At 36.6% G+C, this 21,056-nt stretch overlaps 1 protein-coding gene across 1 annotated transcript in view; it reads left to right on the top strand.

The window, feature by feature from the left end:
* Positions 1–21,056, top strand: part of LOC150082462 (piezo-type mechanosensitive ion channel component-like) — an 861,219-nt gene that overhangs the window by 291,996 nt on the left and 548,167 nt on the right. Inside the window, 3 exon segments of the mRNA XM_090377768.1 lie at positions 11,240–11,388; positions 19,801–19,873; positions 19,875–19,951. Of these exon segments, the coding sequence (XP_090233894.1) occupies positions 11,240–11,388; positions 19,801–19,873; positions 19,875–19,951 (299 nt within the window).

The following is a 21,056-nucleotide window of genomic DNA, read 5'->3' as shown; positions in this document are numbered from 1 at the left end:
ATTGACATCAGAAGAATTTAAACAGTAATCTGACCAAGGAAAGGAAGAAAGGAAATCTTGCAGATCATCCCATTTTACATTTATGTTATGCTAAGAAATATGAGTTTGAAATTGGTCATGAGAGAAAGTCTCCATTGGAGAACAGACCATCACCATTGGAGAAGAGTAAATCAGAGAATCTTATAATGGGGGATTTTAATTTTCCCAGATATTGACTGGAATTTGTGGGTTGGTCACTCGCACACTAGCAAGGCTTTTGTGGATTTATTGGATGATTGTTTTCTACATCAGCATGTTTGTGAGGCAACTAGAGGGAGTAATACTCTTGATTTGATTATCAGTAGTGATTCTTCATGCATTAAGAATCTGCAGATAGAGGAACCACTAGGTGGCAGTGATCACAGTGTGCTGAAGTGGGATTTACTCAAGGAGGTAACTACCATCAGGGGTAAAGGGAAGGGTTATTGCTTTCGTAAAGGCGACTACGATGGTCTGAGACAGCATTTAAATTCTATACAGGGGACCAACTGATGATGTTACCAACAGCAAATTCAAAATGGGAAGCATTCAAAGAACTTATCTTGGAAGCTTCTAGGCTTTACATACCAACTAAGAAATATTGTTCAAGGTTTAGGCTTAAATGGATGTCAGATGAACTAATGAGACATATGGCAGAGAAGAAAAATGCATGGGATACATATAAATTAACACGTGACACAGAACCCTATGATAGATATAAGTTGATCTGTAACCAAGTTACAAAGGAGGTTAGGCAGGCGAAGGCAGATTACGAGAAATCTTTGGCAAGGGATGCAAAGAAAAACAGCAAAGATTTCTTTACTTATGTAACTCTAGAAGGAAGGGGATGAATCAGATTGGTCCACTTGTTATCGATGGTTCAACTGTTGTTGATCCTGCTGAGGTAGCTAACAAACTAAATGAATATTTTGCATCGACATTCACACATGAGGAGTTATTCAGTGAGGGGAATGCCAGAGGTGTATTCAACTCTGGCAGTAAGCTAGATAATCTTGTAAAAACTGAGAGTAAAGTGGAGAAGAAATTGTTGAAGATAAACACAAGAAAGGCACCTGGAGTGGATGGAATCTGTCCAGTTATATTAAAGGAGGCAGCAAAGGAAGTAAGCAATCTGTTAGCCATAATTATGAGAGCTTCCTTGGACTCGGGGGAGCTACCCACAGACTGGAGATGCGCAAATGTAACTCCAATTCACAAAGGAGGATCAAAGGCTGACACAAGTAATTATAGACCTGTGAGTTTAACTTCTGTTCCAGGAAAATTAATGGAGGCACTGGTTAAAGAAGCACTTCAGGATCATCTAGACAAGACTTCAGTTATAGCTCAGACACAGCATGGTTTTGTTAAGGGGAAGTCTTGACTGATCAATTTTATTGGATACTATGATGCAGTCACAAAAGAACTGGATGCAGGGAATAACTTTGATATTATATACTTGAATCTTAGAAAGGCTTTTGATACTGTTGCACATGGAAGACTGCTGCACAGATAGGAGCAGTGTGGCAGAGGCAAATTGCTGCTATGGATAAAGGGGTGGTTGAGAGGGAGAAGACAGAGTGGTAATCAATGGACACTGCTCATCGTGGACTAATGTTAGTAGTGAAGTCCCTCAGGGTTCAGTGTTGGGTCCATTATTGTTTTCTGTATTTATAAATAATATTGATGATGGTATATCAAGCTTAATGTCCAAGTTTGCAGATGATACAAAGGTTGGCAGTGTTGTCAAGGACACTATTGACACTGTGCTGCTGCAACAGGTTCTGGAAAGGTTGAGCAGATGGGCTGAGAGGTGGCAAATGAAGTTTAACATTGACAAATGTAAAGTACTACATTTGGGAAACAGCAACCCCAGAGCAACATATCAACTCTGTGGTACTACACTGACAGTGGTAGAGAATGAAAAGGACCTGGAGGTAATTGTGCAGGCAGATATGAAGTTCTCTGAGCAGTGCAGATGGGCTGCAAGAGTAGCTCATGGTGATTGAATAAAATAAAATAAAATGATAGAAAAGACTGTAAAATAATATTTACAAAAAACTTTTAATAATTTACAAAAAACTAAACTATAACAAAAGTAAAATAAGTAAATAAGTTAAAATGCATTAAAATATAAATATAAAAGCGATAAAAAGACGATAAAAAACACTAGAGCTTTCGGAGGTGTCTTCCTCCTTCCTCAGTAGTAGTGAGACTTAAATGACACATCCTTAAATACCAGGTTCACGGCACACGTGGATGACCAGGCGCATACTCAGCATCCCTTTCACTTGTACCAGAACCGGAAGTGGTCTGGACCCGTGGAAAATTAAAACGTTTGTCTCTTGTCAAAACCACCGCCTCAAAAAGGGGGTGAAGCCTAACTCCCCTGTCTCTATTTATACTATTGGAAACAATATGTTGATGACACGTTTACTATTGTAAAGAAGGGGAGAGAGGAAGATGTGGTCTCATTTCTCAATGGTTTCTCCCCCTTCATAAAATTTACCTCGGAGGTAGAAATAGATGGCACCCTCCCATTTCTGGACATAATGGTATATAGGGAAGGCCCCAGACTTAGAACTAAGGTTTATAGGAAACCAATGTGTAGGGGCCAGTACACACATTATAGGACGGCACAGACTGTCCAACATAAAAATAGTGTGGCCAGAGCACTTTTGGGTAGGGTGAGAACTCATTGCAGTACCCCTGAGGAGGGGGAGAAGGAAATTAGGCAAATCACGACGGATCTTATGAGGTGCGGTTACCCCCAGAGGGTCATTGATGAATACAACAGAGAGGAAGAGCCCAATCGGGTAGTTCCGCCTGTACCGCTTACCACAGTGTATGTTCCCTACTATCCGGGCCTGTCAGATCGCATTGCGAGAATGCTTCGCGACTTTCAGACACGCTGTGTGCAGCTTCCGGGCCGGAGGTTGCACACAGTAGTGTCACAGGTCAAAGACCCCATTACTAGGGATTCTAGTAGTGGGGTCGTGTATGAGATCACATGCCCGGATTGTGGGGAATGTTACGTGGGGGAGACAGGACGGCGTCTCAAGGATCGTCTGGGAGAACATTCACGAGCGATATGGACCGCAGAGCTCAATAAATCCGCCATTGCCGAGCACTATTGGGAAAAACAACACCAGATCTCCCCCGACAACGCTGTCATCCTTGACCGGGCACATAGATTCTGGGACCGAAAGTGGCTGGAAAGTCTGTGGATTGGGTCCTCTGGTAACAATAGTATAAATAGAGACAGGGGAGTTAGGCTTCACCCCCTTTTTGAGGCGGTGGTTTTGACAAGAGACAAACGTTTTAATTTTCCACGGGTCCAGACCACTTCCGGTTCTGGTACAAGTGAAAGGGATGCTGAGTATGCGCCTGGTCATCCACGTGTGCCGTGAACCTGGTATTTAAGGATGTGTCATTTAAGTCTCACTACTACTGAGGAAGGAGGAAGACACCTCCGAAAGCTCTAGTGTTTTTTATCGTCTTTTTATCGCTTTTATATTTATATTTTAATGCATTTTAACTTATTTACTTATTTTACTTTTGTTATAGTTTAGTTTTTTGTAAATTATTAAAAGTTTTTTGTAAATTATTAAAAGTTTTTTGTAAATATTATTTTACAGTCTTTTCTATCATTTTATTTTATTTTATTTTATTTTATTCAATCAGTCATAAACGGTTGGTGGTGTGTTTAAAATTGGTAGTATGGATTATCCCAACCTCAGAGGCCTTATTGCAGATATAGCTCATGGTGTCTTAACAATGATATACAGGAATTTTTCTAGCAGGGATAAGGAGGTGATTATTCCCTTGTATAAGGCAATGGTCAGGCCACACCTTGAGTACTGTATACAGGTCTGGAGGCCTCATTTCAAGAAGGATGTAGAGCCGCTGGAACGAATACAGAGAAGGGAAACAAGATTAGCGATTGGAACAAAGGGTTGCTCTTACGAAGAAAGGCTTAAGTTTTGCAAATTACAGTGTCTGCAGACTAGGCACCGGCTAGGTGATCTGATAGAGGTGTATAAAGCCTTGAATGGTTTGAGCATGCCTCTTGCCCAGAATAATCACCTGAGAGGGCATAAATTGAAATTGAGGAAAGACAGATGTAGGATAGAATGTTTAAGGCTCAGCTGGGCAGGTATTTTGAACGGAGGAGTGAAGTGGAAGTTTTTTTTTTTTGGTTGATGCTGCATAAGCTTGCTTTCTTGCATTGTATGCCTATGCTAATCACCAAGTTGTGATATAAAGTGCATAGTGGACCACTCACCTCAACTGTCTACGTAGTAGGATTGTCTGTTAGAAAAGGAGCAAGAGAATTGGCTGTGTGGTTAGGATTGCCTGATGTTCTGGTAAGCAAATGAACAATGTGCGAGGTCATTAGCAATTGCAAAAGCCTCAGCTTCTCGACCAGCGGGGCCCATGTGACTAGAAAACAGAAGCCAGCTGGAGTTGTGAACGTTTAAAATTACCAAAGAAAATTACATCATGTTTAGGAAAGTTGGAGTTTTTTCAACAAGTGAATTTTATAGAATGTGGTTGAGAGATTTTAAGCCAGAGAAAATTGAAAAGAGGAGATTCCAAATTATTAAGTCTCTGATAGAGAATGTCAGAAGACTTATTAATCTGGAGATATGTGCACGGAGTGGATTATATGCACAATACTACCTTTGAAGTGAAAAGAATCATACAGCGAATAATCGGGACAACTGAAATGAGCAGTAGTTGAATCAACTGATAATTGGGATTCTGTCAGAAAGTACTTTTAGTTTGGCAGACTGTAAGTGGAAATTGACAACATTGAGAATGGAATTGAGACCATATATAATTGTGAAACAGATGAGGAAGTGTTTGGGAGTTTTAGATCTTTTTGCAGATATGTTTGTTCTATTAATTTGACTTTTCATGATGTATTTAGTAGTTAGAAAAGAAGGGGAGGACAAGGTCTTTGAAATAATGAGATTTTTGGATATGGCATATACATGGCTAGAATACAGTAATACCCCGACTTACGCGAACTCGGAGTTACGCAGTTCTTGATTTTTTCGTTTGGCAACGCTGCCGCCCACTGTCTTCAAGGTCGTTTTTCATATGTTATCGATATACGGTGCAACGGCGGAGAATGAGAGCGAAAGATGAACAAAATTCAACTTTGCTGCTTTTATGTTTTTTATATCAGTGAAGGGGAAACACATTTCACCATAATAACGTAAAAACCAACACAATTCCAGCTATCGGTATAATCGCAAATGCAATTAGATCGAGTTTACTACCAGTTTATAACAGATTTCACTAGCAGAAACGCAACTGGATTTTTATTGTTTTATGGTAGTAACCCCTAGAAATGTGAGGTGTTAATAGTGTATCTCTGCCTTTATGGTGTTGTTTATTCAGTTGCTACATGCGTGCAGCTTTGTTTATGCGTATCAAGCGTGCCTCCTCGTTTTGTAATTGCGCTTTATTCCCTAAAAAAAGAGTAAAATACTTAATTAAAAGGTGTGAAAAGGAAGCGTCCTGGTGAAGACACTGCAGATTCAGAGAGAAAAAGAAAAGCAGTTATCGATAAACAGAGGCGGACTGGATCAAAACTTCTTACCCGGGAAAATTTATAGTGGCCTCATACTATGGTTTATGGCCAAAATCACACTGGCCCACCGAGGTGTCCCCGGTAAAGCTTATGGCCAGTCCGCCTCTGTCGATAGAGAAAAAATATGAAATTGTGAAACGCTTTGAGCGAAATGAAAGACCATGTGATATTGCACGTGCTACAGGCCTAAATGAAGCAACGGCGAAAAGCACATGACAATTGCAAACTTGAGAGGTTGAAAATTGAAAAGGGCTCAATTGTAAAGGGCTTAAAAATTTTAGAAAACATAGACTCCAACGAAGAACGCGTTATAGCTACAAAGCAAGGAATAAAAAAATTATTAGCTTGCTACGAAGAAATTCTGCGTGAAAAAAAGAATGCGCTGTGTCGTCAGACGAATTTGTTAGATTTTATGAAGCCATCGACATCGAAATAACTTTTTAACGTAAGTCATTTGTTTTTTTAATACATATTTTGTATTAATATGTATAAAGAACTGCAATTTTATTAATATTTTTCTTCTAAACTAGTGTTTTTGTTAGTCCTTGGTCCCAATTAAGCAAAATTTATATGTATTTATATGCAAAGTTGTACCCCGACTTACGCGAATTCGACTTACGCGATTTTCGTCGGACCCACCTATCGCGTAACTTCGGGGTATTACTGTATTCCAAGCTCCTTGAGATAACATGATCCCAAAGATATCCCTCACATGCACACTACTTGGACTCCCTCCGCTCACTATCTTGCAGAGTAGAGGCAATGAGATTATGCACTAGCTGATCCAGAAGTCTCTAGATAGTTACCAATAAGTTTGGTCCAGTGGACTATCTAGTGGCTAGCTTGTGAACTTTGTTTTAGAGCTGTATGGTACCCTCGAAATGTAAGGAATGTTGGATCTGACTATGCTGTCCATCATAACCTCAAAAGGCATCAATCATACTGCATGATGGAAGAGATATGGAGGTTGCTGGAGCTTTGCTCTGGAGACTAAATATGGGTTCCACCACTTCAAGCCTCCAATAAGCAAACTAATAGTATTGCACTGGTTGATGACTCAGCTTAATCATTGTTTTCCTTGGACAGAACAAAATATTAGTAATAAGAAAGTTACAGTTATGAAAATATATTTGTTATAGTGAAATTTTTAAAACATTTTGACAAATGTTTTTTCTTCTTTTTCCATTAATCAAGCTGCTAATCGATCTTCTTGCCGATGGGTCTCCTGCTCTTGTTTTTGCTCATCTATCATCCATCCTATTTATATGTTTGTTTCCAATTATTTTTTTCTGTTATATATCTATTCATTAATATTTTGTATTTTACATTGTTCCTGATTTTCTCACTTAACTTTACTTAACTTTACTTTACTTAACTTTATATCTTAGTGTTTTATTAGTTTTTTTAATTAGTGTTTTCATTTCTATGGTTTCATTTAATTGTTTTATTTATTAATTATTTTTTTTTGTCTCAGCTGCATATGTTATTATAGGCCTACTATAACTGTATACAGGGTGTCTCAAAAATATTGCTACAAACATTTAGGGGAGGTAGGTAACATCCAAAGGAATGTGAATCACATAGGAACCCATAACCAGAAACATCACGGGGAAAGTAGTAGCAGAGGCACATGAAACAGAAATGACACAAGACAGTAATTAGTGGCAAACATTTATTTGACATAATATTAACAATGGAGTACGAGATGGATGCATTTCATGATGTTACAACAGATGCTCGAAGGTTCCACCATGAAATGCATGCATGACACAGCATGGATTGGCAGACACGGTCGAACACACCTGGAGTTTCTTTGACAGTAGCAGCAGCACAGACGAGTCTCTCCACAAGATCCATTTCTGTCACCACAGGTGATTCACACACGATAGATTTGAGGACCCCCCACAGAAAGAAATCAAGGCTCGATAAATCAGGTGAGCATGGGGGCCAGGCAACGGGTCCACCACGGCCAATCCATCGATGCCCAAAACGCCTGTTCAAATGGTCACAAACACACCTTCCATAATGGGCAGGCGCCCTGTCATGTTGAAAGCAATGTTGCATCTCTCATTTGCTGGAACATTGTCAAGTAACCCTGGTAGAACTTGTTCAAGAAAGATCCGATATTTAGTGGAGTTTATGCGGGATGGTAACGGGTATGGGCCGACTAAGCAGTCACCGACCATACCTGTCCACACATTTGTGAGCAATGTTGTGCTGCATGGGGGCGCCCACCATGTGGGCCCTCTGCTAATCCATACACTAGGTGCATGTCTGCCAGCTCACAGTTCATATATCGATGCATGCTCTTCGTGTGGTGGCTACTGTTTGAATGAGTAAACCAGAAATTTTCCCTTTCGTGAACTGATGAACAGCACTGTGTACTGACTTACGGTGATGTTTCTGGTTATGGGTTCCTATGCAATTCACATTCCTTTAGATGTTACCTACCTCCCCTAAATGTTTATACCAATATTTTTGAGACACCCTGTATATTTTGACTTTAACATTTCGATTGATGTTTGGCTTGTTCCCTATTATTTAATTCAATCCCCCTCCCCCGATATTCTACTTACTTTCGGTATTTGTTCTACTTTTTCATGAGTTATTCCTGAACTGTTTATCTTGTTCTCAGTTAGTTAAGTTTAATTATTTGTTCTGTCATTTCCCCTTCCCATTTCCCCTCCCATTCTAATTTACATCTGAGTGATTCTTTTGCTAGGCTATTTTGTTTTCACTATGGATATTTCCATATTATATGGATTTTGATAGAAGGATAAGTCTTTTGATTTTTTAATAAAATGATAGTATTCTTCGAAAATTGTTTTAATTTTCTTCCATTAGTACTACATCTGTATAGTAGATTATATTTAATTTTTTTATTTTTATGCTAATTTATTTAATATCTTTATTGCAGGCAGTGATTGGATACATGATTGCCTGATGCAATAATACCTACAACAGCGATAATGCTTTTATTGACTGTTTACATCTTTAATTCATCCGTTATCAAGCTGAAGGGAGTTGGACACAATTCTCTTCAGCTTGATAATGGATTCTTTTCTTATTCCTTTAGTTATTTCCTTGATCTGTTTTGATTATGCATTTATTATTTGTTTATCTAACTCTAATTACTTCTATTAATCTGTGCAACTCAGATTTCTGTTACATCTTTTATTTTAATGTTTCTGTCAAAAGCTTTTATTAAATATATGAAATATATAAATTGGTCTATCATCTTCTAAGGATTTTTGTATTCAGAATTGATTGCATACAGTTTTAATGAAGTGTTTGATGAAGTTTATACCCCTATAATTTTCTGACAATTGTCTCCTTTTTTATATATTTGTATTGTTATTTTTCCACCTATCACTTGGCATGTTCTTTTCTTTAATAATCTGTTAATAATATCTTTTCTTCTCCATATTTTGGTAATTTTATGGTTAAAGTTACATGATTAATGTCTAATTTTGCAGATGATACAAAGGTTGGCAGAGCTGTTAATGACAGTAATGATAGTATGCTTCTGTAACATGATCTGGAAAAGTTGAGCAGATGGGCTGAGAGGTGGCAACTGAAGTTTAACACTGACAAATATAAATTACTGCATATGGGTAACAGTTAACCCCAGAGTAATGTATCATCTGGGTAGTACTACACTCAGGGTAGTGGAGAATGAAAAGGACCTGGGGGTATTTGTGCAGGCAGATATGAAGTTCTCTGAGCAGTGCAGACGGGCTGCAAGAGTAGCTCATGGTGTCTTATCACTGATATACAGGAATTTTTCTAGCAGGGATAAGGAGGTGATTATTCTCTTGTATAAGGCAATGGTCAGACCACACCTTGAGTACTGTATACAGGTCTGGAGGCATCATTTCAAGAAGGATGTATAGCTGCTGGAACGGGTACAGAGAGGAAACTAGATTGGTGAGAGGAATGAAGGGTTGGTGTTACAAAGAAAGGCTTAAGTTCTTCGAATTGCAGCTTCTGGAGACTAGGTGATCTGATTGAGGTATATAAGGCCTTGAATGGTTTTAGCAAACTGTGCTGATGGGATTTTTCCTCTTGCTCATTACTCACCTGAGGGGACATAAATTCAAATTGAGGAAAGACAATTGTAGAATAGATGTGCAGAAATTTGCTTTTAGCTAGTGGGTGGTTGATAGTTGGAACACACTTCCATCTGTTGTAGTGGAGGTCAACAACTTAAATAAGTTCAAGGCAGAACTAGACAAACATTTGGAGTGAATGAATGGGCTTTCTTGCATCATATGCCTATGCTAATATGCTAATACTAACTCATTATTTTATCTATACCTGCACTTTTTGTATTTTTCAGTTTTCCTATTATTCCTTTAATTTCTTCTGCTTTTAATTGTGTCCTTCACTGATCTTGCTTTCTAATACTTGCTGCTGCATTTTTCCTTGTGTATATTTTTTTAAAATAAGTTACCCCATAGTGGAATCTTTGTTTGTCATTTTAATATATTCATTTAATTCTTTTCTTTGATTTTGTACAATTCACAGTATTTTTCTTTGTGCTTGGTAGAAATCGGGTTCTTATTCTTTTGAAAACGTATCCCAATTCTCTTGTTTTATTTTTATTAATTTCTCATTGATTTTATTTTGATTCTCCTTATATTCTTGGTATATCTGTGCATTTGTTTTATAATAAATGTTTTTGAAATGCTCTTGTTTTGACTTTAGCTCAGTCTTTTATTCTTCTCTATAACAGTATCCATTTTTATTCTTTTTTATATTTCATTATCCTAATGTTTCATATGCTGCTTTATTTATACAATAAAGCAGCATATGAAATTATATAAATTTATTTATACAATTTTTAATCCTTTACCATTTTTCTTATTAAGACTGATTTTCATATTCTATTTCTTTTAATTTTGTATATTCTCTTGACCTATTTTTCTATAAATTTCTAATGCATTCATCTTGTATTAATTCAATTTTGAATTTAGTTGCTTTATCTCTATTTATTTTTTGCTTTTTCTTAAAGGATTCTCTAAATCTGAATGTTTTCACTACTAATTTATGATGGCTTCCAATATGTATTGATGGTGCTGTTTTATACATCCTTTATATTTTCCAATTTGATATTTCTATTAGTAATTATATAATCAGTTAGCATTAGTAGAGGCATATGATGTAAGAAAGCAAGCTTATACAGCATCAGCCACACCAAAAAAAAAAAAAAAAAAAGGGACAAATAACTTGCGACTGTTATTTGTCCATGTTATTTTATGTTGTTCTTTATGTTCAAAAAAGGTGTATTGTTAATTCTATATTTAGTCTGTACAAAATTGTGATAATTTATTTCCATTTTGATTCATTGTCTGTTGATTAAACTGTTGACAAATTCCTGGTATTTTTTTTTCTATTTGTTCAACTGTAACAAGCTTATTATTTAAAAGTGTTTTAACAAAACATTTGTTTTTGGCAAATATGTCAAAGTGAGATTTATAACTTACGTCGTGTAAAGTTACTTTGTATTTCTTAAATTGTTTAATAAGGGGGAGTGGTTATAAGATTTATCTCTGTCATCTGGCCACAGTGTTTATCAGAGTTTATCAAATGTAATAATGTATTGTATGTTTTAACTTGCAGCTTTCCTACCATGTATGGAGACGTGTGATGTATGCTTTTTGGCTCACTGTCATTATCTTTTCCATGTTGGTTCTTATTTTGATATATACTTACCAGTTTAAAAATTTTCCTGAGTACTGGAATGATTACCTGAAAGTGTCACCTGAGCTGTAAGTTTGCATAATTTTTATTTTTAAATTATTATAATGCTGTATTTCAGTCTTTTTCTTTGTAACACCAGCCCCAACTGCCAAGCATTCTAGTGAACAAGCAAATTCACTGCAATTGTAAAGTGCTTCTTTAATTAGCAAACCCATTATAATACATTTTCTTAAAATAAAAGCTTCCTTATTATCTGGCACTGCCTAAAGGAAAGGAACTTAAGGCTTAGGTTTCTTTCCTTTCCTTCCCCCCCCTTTTTTTTTTTTTGAAAACCCCAAACACGAAAGGTATCAAAACCTATAGTACTTAGTACCATGCATGGGTTGAAGGAGAAGTATGGGGGGAGGGGGATGCTGGAAACTTTGCTCTAGAGACTAAACATGGGTTTCACCACTTCAAGCCTCCAATAAGCAAAGTGGTGGTATTTCTCCGGTTGATGAAAGTCATCTACCACCTTCGAAAGGATAGCAACATCTTTTACTCTAATCTAACCATATTAAATCTAGCCACTTGTTCATTAGGTGGCACGCTGCTCCTGTCACCAGGTAGTTTTGTTGGAAAGCAATAAGGAAAAGTCCTTACTCCTGAGGTGAAAAGGAGCAGTCATGGACACCAACAAAGCCTGAAATGTATTCCCTAACAAGTGTACCACCATCAGTGTTGGTATATTTAATGCAGTATAATAAAGCAAGTGCAAAAGTTCATTATATAACATTGAAGAGTTTAAAAAAAAAAAAAAAAAAAAACACATGGATTTGATTTGCCTCAACCATCAATAGAAGTACAAAGATTAAGTCTGTAGCAAAATCTGCCAAATCGTTGATAGATCTTTTTCCTTCATCACTCCAATCCTCCACTGAATTGGAAAAGATATAACAGAGATGCAGCTCATTACCATGTTTAAAGCTTTTTACATTCTCTCAGCAAAATCATCAGGTTTTTTGTAAAGGCATGAAGTACAAATGGAAAAATATAAGCATAACTTTACTACAATACAACAATTTCCGAACAACTGTCTGTTTACCATGCCTGAATTACACAGCTGTTTAATCCAATCAAAGAACTGGATACTGGGGTCTGATTCCTGTTAGAATCCACTACACAATGATTAAACAACTAAGTGATGATTCTTTTGCAGTTTTTTTGCAGCTATACAATAGGATATACATAGAAGACTCTTATAACAGTATGTGGTGACTCTCCACTGTGCTTGCATTTTGCTTTAGCGTGTACAGAGAAGGGCAACAAGATTGGTGAGGGGAATGAAGGGATCCTCTTATAAGAGAGGCTTAAGTTCTGCAAATTGCAGCGGCTGGAGACTAGGCACCTGAGAGGTGTTCTGATTGAGGTGTATAAGGCCTTGAATGGGTTGAGCATGCTGAATTCTGATGGGATTCTTCCACTTGTTCAGATTACAAACCTAAGGGGGCATAAATTCAAATTGATGAAAGACAGCTGTAGAATAGATGTATGGAAATTTGACTTTAGCCAGCGGGTGGTTAATTGCTGGAACAAACTTCCATCTGTCATTGTTGAAGTTGATAGGTTAAATAAATTTAAAGAGGAATTGGACAAAACATTTAGAGGGAATGGTTGTGTGAATTTTTTTTTTTTTTTGCTGATGCTACATAAGCTCATATGCTTGCTTTCTTGCATCATATGCCACGGTTACTATAGTAATAGTATTACTATTACTGTTTACAAAATTTGGAAAAGACCATACTAACCCAGCAAATTACTGATCAATTTTCCTTACTACCTGTTTGGGCAAAACTTTGGAAAGAATGGTAAATTCCAGATCAATATAGCTTTTGGAAAAAAGATCCAAACATGATTTAATGTTAAAAATTGAAATAAATGTGTGCAGTGTATTTCTAGAAATGAACACCCTAGTTGTGATATCTTTTGAAAGCATTTTGTACAGCCTGGCAACACTGTATGATCTGCATGATTTTGCATTGTGAGGACACTTTCCAGTGTTCATCCAGAATCTTCCAAGTTCATATTCATAAATTAAGAAGGTATTATGAGGGTAGCACTAAGAACAGAACCTGTTCTTAGATCTATAGGCAGTTTCAAAGTGTAGAAAATAAAATAGCTGTATGGACTAAAAATAATGGATGTCGAATCTGATTACAGAAAACAGCTACAATTCATTTTTACAGAAATTGAAAAATGCACCCAGAAATAACTTGAAATTTAGAGCCTATATCCCTCTAAACTGCAGCAACAAATTCCTTGGCATTTTTTAGACTCCAAATTTAATATCTTGAATCACATAATACACCTCTACATGATCTGTCTTGGAAAAAAAAACTAAATATTCTTAGAACAGTATCTGCTACATCATGGTGAGCTGATCATAAAATATTGCTACTCTTATATTATGCTTTGATTAGATCAAAGCTTAATTATAGTGTTTATGATTCAGCTAGAAAAAGAATTTTGAAAGGCTTGACCCAATTCATCATAATGGCACACAAATTTCTTTGGAAATCTGTTGCATATCACCAATTCAGAGTCTATATATTGAAGCTTTTGAGCCCCTTTTTCACTTTTCACCACCAAGTCCACTTGATAAACTATACTGCAAAGATTAAAAGATTGCTAATCATCCATTATGCTAATACCTCTCTTCCCCAAAATGGGAAACATTTACTGCAATAAACCGAACATAATTAAGTGTATTGCATTTCGAATATAGAAATTCTCTCTTGATTGGCAGTTATATTTAGATAGTATAATTCCAGATACCCTCACAGTATATCCTCCATGGCCGAAGTATTCCAGAGAATATGATAAGTACTTGGAACAGTGGGGGAAGAATACCAACAGTCTAATGGATATCAGATGAAACTGATTCGATTTCTGATGAGAGAGAGAGAGATGAAAAAAAATTACAGAATGATAAATTACAAAATGAGTGATACAGTGTCTATGATAGATATAAACTAGTTTGCAATCAAGTCACAAAGGGGGTTAAGCAGGCTAAGGCAGATCACTTTGCCAGAAGTCTCTGGAAGAGAATGCAAAGAAAAGCAGCAGAGACTTTACTTATATTTGCGGTAGAAGGAAGGGAATGAATTAGATTGGTCTACTTTATCAATGGTTTAACTCTTTCGGGTTGCTGAAAAACTGAATAGATATTTTGCATCTACATTTACACATGAGGAATTCTTTAGGGAGGGGGAACCAGAAATATATATCAAATTCTAGCAAGGAGCTAAATGATTTAGTGTTAACTGAGAAAAAATTGGGGCTTACAGGAGAACAGGCATTCTGTGTGTGTTATCAGACGCTCGGTTTAAAACACTGATGGATCCAATATCTTTCTATTTCAGAAGATTTAGGAGAAGTCTGGTTGGCCTACCTCCCTAATTCATGCACACCTTCTTGATGGTAAGCCCTGCTATGTCACTTAGGTGGCAACGAACGTGTAGAGTGGTTCTCTTCAAGACGCCTGGTCAGTATGAAGAGGAAAAGACCAAACCCTCCAGCACATGACAATATGATGAAACATATGGTCCTTAGTCCCGGTGTCTTTCACTCCCCCTGTTATGGCAGAGAGAGGATCAGAGTGGAAGCAGAGGGTGCTAAGAATCTCTGTATGATCAGGCTGCCATGCACAGAAACTGAACTTGGCTTGTTACAATGTAAGATTGCTCATCGGTGAAGATAGGATATTAGAGCTGGAAAAGGAAATATAAAATGTGAATTGCAATGTCATCCTTTTGGCTGAAACAAGAAGAAGAAATGAATCACTTTATAAGTTTATCAAGTGAAATCTGTAGTACACAAATGGAAACAATGAAAGGAGCAAAGGAGGAGTTGACTTTCTGGTCGATAAAGATATAAAAAACAACATTTTGGAATTCAAAAGTACATCACCAAGGGCGTCAAGACTACTACTCAGGATGTCTAAGCGGTACAAGCTAAAGGTTATAATGATTTATGCACCAACATTGAGATGATGATGAAGAGGTTGAAGAAATGTACACTCAAATTTGAGAGTCTTCTAGATGGGCAGAAAATCCATTACAGTATCATTATGTGGGACTTTAATGATAAGGTTTGAAAGATACAAAATAGTGCAGAAAGGGGAACTATAGGAAATTTTGGAATTGGTGAAAGAGGTGAAAGACTTGTGGAATTTGCAGAATCTCGAAGAATGTCAGTAATGAATACTTTTTTCAAGAAAACGGTGAACAGAAAGTGGACATAGAAGAGCCCAAATGGATTAACAACTAATGAAATTGGCTTCATCCTCAGTAACAGAAGATATATTATGAATGATGTCCTGAACAAGGTAAATGTTGGAAGTGATCACAGAATGGTAAAATGCACACTTGATATAGATGTAAGAAAAGAAAGGAAAAAGATCTGACTTGAGTAAATAATATGGTTTTTGAGGTAACAGAAGAGGAGAAAAAGCAGTATGTACTGGAACTTAAGAACAAGTTTGAGCTTCTGCAAGACTGCTCAGGACCAAGATATCGACGAGGAATGTTACAACTTTCTGAAAGTGGTGAAGCCCAAGAAACCTATAGGTAAAAAGGAAATCCAAGGGAAAAAAAAAATGAGTCAAGAAACACTGTCATGATGAACCAAAGATGACAAGATAAACACTGAGAAGGATAAAATTGAGTATACTGAATTATGCAAAGCCATTAGAAAGAGACTCAGAGAAGACATAAGAAGATTTTAACACAAGAAAAGTAGAAAAGCATTAAGTCAAAACAACTGACTAGAGGAAATTAGTAACACATACAACATATCCAATTTCATTTCAGATGAAGTAGAACACACGTTGAGGAAAATGAAGAATCAGAAAGCCTCGGGGGAAGATGAAGTTACTGTAGAGTTGATAAAATGGGGAGGAAGAGCATGACACAGAAACTGGCAAGACTCTTCACAAAATCCTTTAGAAAAGGAGTGGAATAATGCAGTCATTGTTTTGCTGCATAAGAAAGGAGATAAATCAGAAATCGGAAATTATAGACCAATTAGTTTGTTATCCCACATCTACAAGTTGTTCACAAGGATCATTACTAACAGATTAGAAAGAATGCTTGATGAGAATCAACTGACAGATCAAGCTGACTTTAGGACAGGATTCTCAACTATGGATCACCTTCACGTAATGTCACAGCTAAGAGAAAGCAAATGAATATAAAACACTATTATGTGTGGCATTTGTGGATTATGAAAAGGTATTTGACTCCATAAAGCATAAGGCAACGTTTTGGGTATAGGAAAAACAAAGCATAGACATCCATACATTATGATTTTGAAGAAAATTTACACTGATATTATATATTCAAAAAATTATGATTTTGAAGAAAATATGAGAATGCTACATCCTTTATTAGACTAGGCAAAAACAGTAGCAAATTTAAAATTGAGAAAGGAGTTTGACACGGAGACACAATATATCTGAAGTTGTTTACTGCTGACCTTTTTTGGTGCCTCCGTAGCCAGGTGGGCAGAAGCAGCAGTGCGTAGCACATGCTTCTTGATTAGACCAGGGTTCGAGCCAGTAACCACCAAATACGGAGGATGCAGAAAGGTCAGGGAATGACCACCGCATATCCCTGGAGCAATATGGCCTTAGTTGCTAATGCTCCTAAAAACCAAATAACAAACTGCTGACCTGGAGGAAGCTTTCAGAAGATTAGGTTGGTTGCAGAAAGGAGTCAATGTGACTGGAGATACCTAAACCATTTTTGATTTATAGGTGATATTGTGATCATAAGCTATGATCCCAAAGAATTATAGGAAAATCTTAATCAGTTACGCAGATTTAGTAAGGATTTCAGACTAAAGATGAATATAACTAAAACAAAAGTAATGATGAACAAGTATGCCACAGAAAGGGATATAATGATTGAAGGAGCAGTAATTGAAAGGGTGGATTCATATACTTATCTGGGAGAAGTCATTAGCTGTAATAAAGATAAATGGCTGGAAATCAAGAGAAGAATAAATTTTGGATGGATAACATTCAGGAAATATAGTCACATACTAAGGAGCAATATCCCAATTTGTCAGAAACATAAAATAATGAACCAATGTATACTCCCCACCATGACTTATGGAAGTGAAACTTGGGCACTCACCAAAAGAATGGAAGATAAGCTGAGAACTACACTGCAAAGAATGGAATGAATTATATTAGGAATAAGACTGTTAGATAAGAAGAGAAACACATGGATAAGGCAGCAAACTCAAGTAAAGGACATTCTTATTAAAATGAAAGAACTAAAATGGTCTTGGGCAGGACAGATAGCTTGAAGACCTGATGACAGATGGACTAAGAAAATAACAGACTCGTACCCAAGACCAGCTAGAAAAAAATTTGGAAGACAAAGACAGCGATTGACAGATGAAATTCATGACTTTGTGGGTAGTAAATGGATGGCCATTGCACAAAACATAAACTGGAAAGTTGCTGGAGAGGCCTTCATCCTGCAGTGGATTGAAATGGCTGATGATAATGAGAAAAAAATTGGAAGCGAAATTGTTTGAATCTAAACAGAAAGGCATCTGGGGTGGTGTTATCCAATTATATTAATGGAAGCAGCAATAGAGGTAAGCAAACCTTTAGCAATAATAATGAGAGCTGGAGATTTGTGAATGTATCCTCATTTCACAAGAGTGGGGATTAAAGGGTCACATGAGTAATTACAGACCTGGTAGCTTAACTTGTGTACAGCAAAAATAATAGTCACTGCTTAAAGAAGTAAGAAGTAATGAAGGACCATCTAGATTGGACTTTAATTATACTTCAGTCACAGAATGGGCTAAGGGGAGTTCTTGTCTGGCCAGTTTGATTGGATACTGCGATGCAGTGACAAAGGAACTGGATGTAAAAAATTATTTTGATATCATACTTGGATTTCAGGAAAGCTTTTGATACTGTTGCACATAAAGACTGCTGTACAAATTGGAGCAGTGTTGCTTAAAGGTAAGTTATGGATAAAGGGACGATTAAGTGGGGGGGGAAGAATGGTTATTTGTGGACACTGCGCTTTGTGGACTAATGTTATTATTTGAGTTACCCATAGAGTTCAGTGAGCCCATTGTTTTCTATATTTATTAATGATATTGATGATCAGGCATAATAGCAAAGTTTGCATATGATAGAAAGGTTGGCAGGGTGGTTAATGACAGTAATCAGAGTAATTTATAAACATATAAACCTCTGCCCTGCATCCCTTGATTGGTAGGTTGCAATATAAACTGTACTTTGCCCATGTTATTTTAATATTGCAATAAAGATTCTCTCTCTCAGGCAGATGGGCTGAGAAATAGCAGTTGAAGTTGAACATTTACATAGTAAGGTATTGCATATAGGTAACAGAAATGCCAGGATAATACACTGAGAGTAATGGAAAATGAAAGAGACCTAGAACTAATTGTGCAGCCAGATATGAAGTTCTCTGAACTGTGCAGACATGTTGCCAGGACAGCTCATGGGTTTTGTCAGTGATGTACAGGAATTTTGCTAGTAGTGATAGTGAAATGATTATCCCATTGTATATGGCAGTGGTTAGGCTGCATGCAAGTTGGGAGATCTCATTTTAGGAAGGATGTGGATCTGTTGGAATGGGTACAGGGAATGGCAATGAGAATTGGTAAGGTCAGTTCTGCAAATTGCAGCATCTGGATACTAGGCACCTGCATGGCGAATTGATTTGAGGTGTTTAAGGCTTTGAGCAAGGTGAATGCTGATAACATTGTTCCTTTTGCTCAGACTACTTGTGTGACAGAGCATAAATTCAAATCTAGTGGAGTGCAGTGTTTTAATATGTTATTAAAATTAGTTTTTTAATTTAATTTACATTCTAATCAGTAAATTGGAAATTCTCTCTCTTTTTCTGCTACTGATAATGACTAACTGAAGCAGTTTTATTTTTGTTGTTTTTTTTAATGTTCCTGTGCTCTTTGAATTTATTGATTATTAAAGTTGTATGTGGATATATTAATATTTTATATATAAAAGAATTTTCAAATTTAGCCAATGTAATAAATTTTGATAATGTATTTTTGTCATCATTTAATGCAAATTTTTGGTTTTGAAATACAAATATTGTATAGCTTTAAAACTATTTCTTCATTTTGACAAAAGCTCCTATGTGAATATTTATTTTCAAAAAAAAAAAAAAAAAAAAACTATTGTCCTATGAAGGGAGTTTGTTACTCCAAAACTGCCATTTAATTGATGATTTACCACTGAATGAAAATAAAGCAAATTGAGTTCAATTTAACAGAATAGTTATTATTACAAATAAATTTTTTATATCAACTTGAACATAGGAGGATTTGCCGAAACAACAATGATTTAGAAAGCAGTTATTGTTTTGGTAGGCATTTGTATTGATTTTCAGTAATTCGCTTTTTTTTTTTTAAATTTTTTTTAGGCAGAAGGATTTGGGCCTTGAAGTGTATGAATCTGATCCTGGTACTTTATTTTTAAAGCTTCTTACTCCAACATTTTTTTCTCATCATTACTATAATCCAGCTGCATTATTTTCATAAAGAATTTCTACAAATTAGTGATATCAATTACAGGTATAAGCTCTCAGTTTTCTTATAAAAACTACAAATAAGCTAGTATTTAAAAAAAAATATATTTTTTGTCTAATTTCTGCAGATACATGAGCTTAATGTCCTCTATTGTTCAGGTATCCTCAGCATGCAATGCTATACCATTAATTTGCTACAGCTTGGGGTGCCTCCGTAGCCAGGTGGGTAAGAGCAGCAGTGCATAGCACACACTTCTTGATTAGACCGGGATTCGAGCCCATGACCACCAAATATAGATGATACGGAAAGGTCAGGAAATGACCACCCCCATATCTCTGGAGCAATATGGCCTTAGTTGCTAATGCGCCTAAAAAACCAAATAACAATCAAACAAGTTACAGCTTGTTCCAGCATGAGCCGAAAAAACCGAATGACACTTTAATAAGAAGTGTCATTAAAGCAGAACTGTTGTTGAAATATTTATGCTTATAACACATTTTCAAAATAGTTCTGTATATTTGCATTTCTTGGTCTTTCTGTAGGAATTCCTTATGGTGATTCTAAATATGTCCTTAATTTGTATCAGTGCCAGAATTGAAAGAAAAGTAAATAAATTTTTTTATACTTTGGCTTACTCTTTATACTTGGTCATTCCCTGACCTTTCCACATCCTCCGTATTTGGTGGGCACGGGCTCGAGCTCCGGTCTAATAAAGAAGCGTGTGCTATGCACTGCTGCTCCTGCCCACCTGGCTACGGAGGTGCCCTCGTTCTAGTAAATCTACATCCTTCCTAAAATAAGGCCTACAGACCTGTACACAGTACTCGCGTTGTGGTCTGACCATTGCCTTATACAATGGGATAGCTCCTTATCCCTTCTAGCAAAATTTCTGTATATCATTGACAGAACCCCATGAGCTGTTCTTGCGGCTTGTCTGCATTGCTCAGAGAACTTCATATGTGACTGCACAATTATTCCCAGGTCTTTTTCACTTCCCTGAGTGTATTACCGCACAATTGGTACGTTTTTCTTGGGTTACTGCTACCCATATGTAGTACTTTGCATTTGTCAATGTTAAAAACTCAGTTGCCACTTCTCAGCCCATTTGCCCAACTTATCTATATCCTGTTGCAGTAGCGTGCTGTCTTTA

The sequence above is a fragment of the Mastigoproctus giganteus genome, chromosome 7, assembly GCF_048544385.1.
Source record: "Mastigoproctus giganteus isolate SK-2022 chromosome 7, ASM4854438v1, whole genome shotgun sequence".
Taxonomy (NCBI): Eukaryota; Metazoa; Arthropoda; class Arachnida; order Uropygi; family Thelyphonidae; genus Mastigoproctus; species Mastigoproctus giganteus.
The sequence above is the reverse complement of the archived record's forward strand: the minus strand, read 5'-3'. Positions and strand labels throughout refer to the sequence as shown.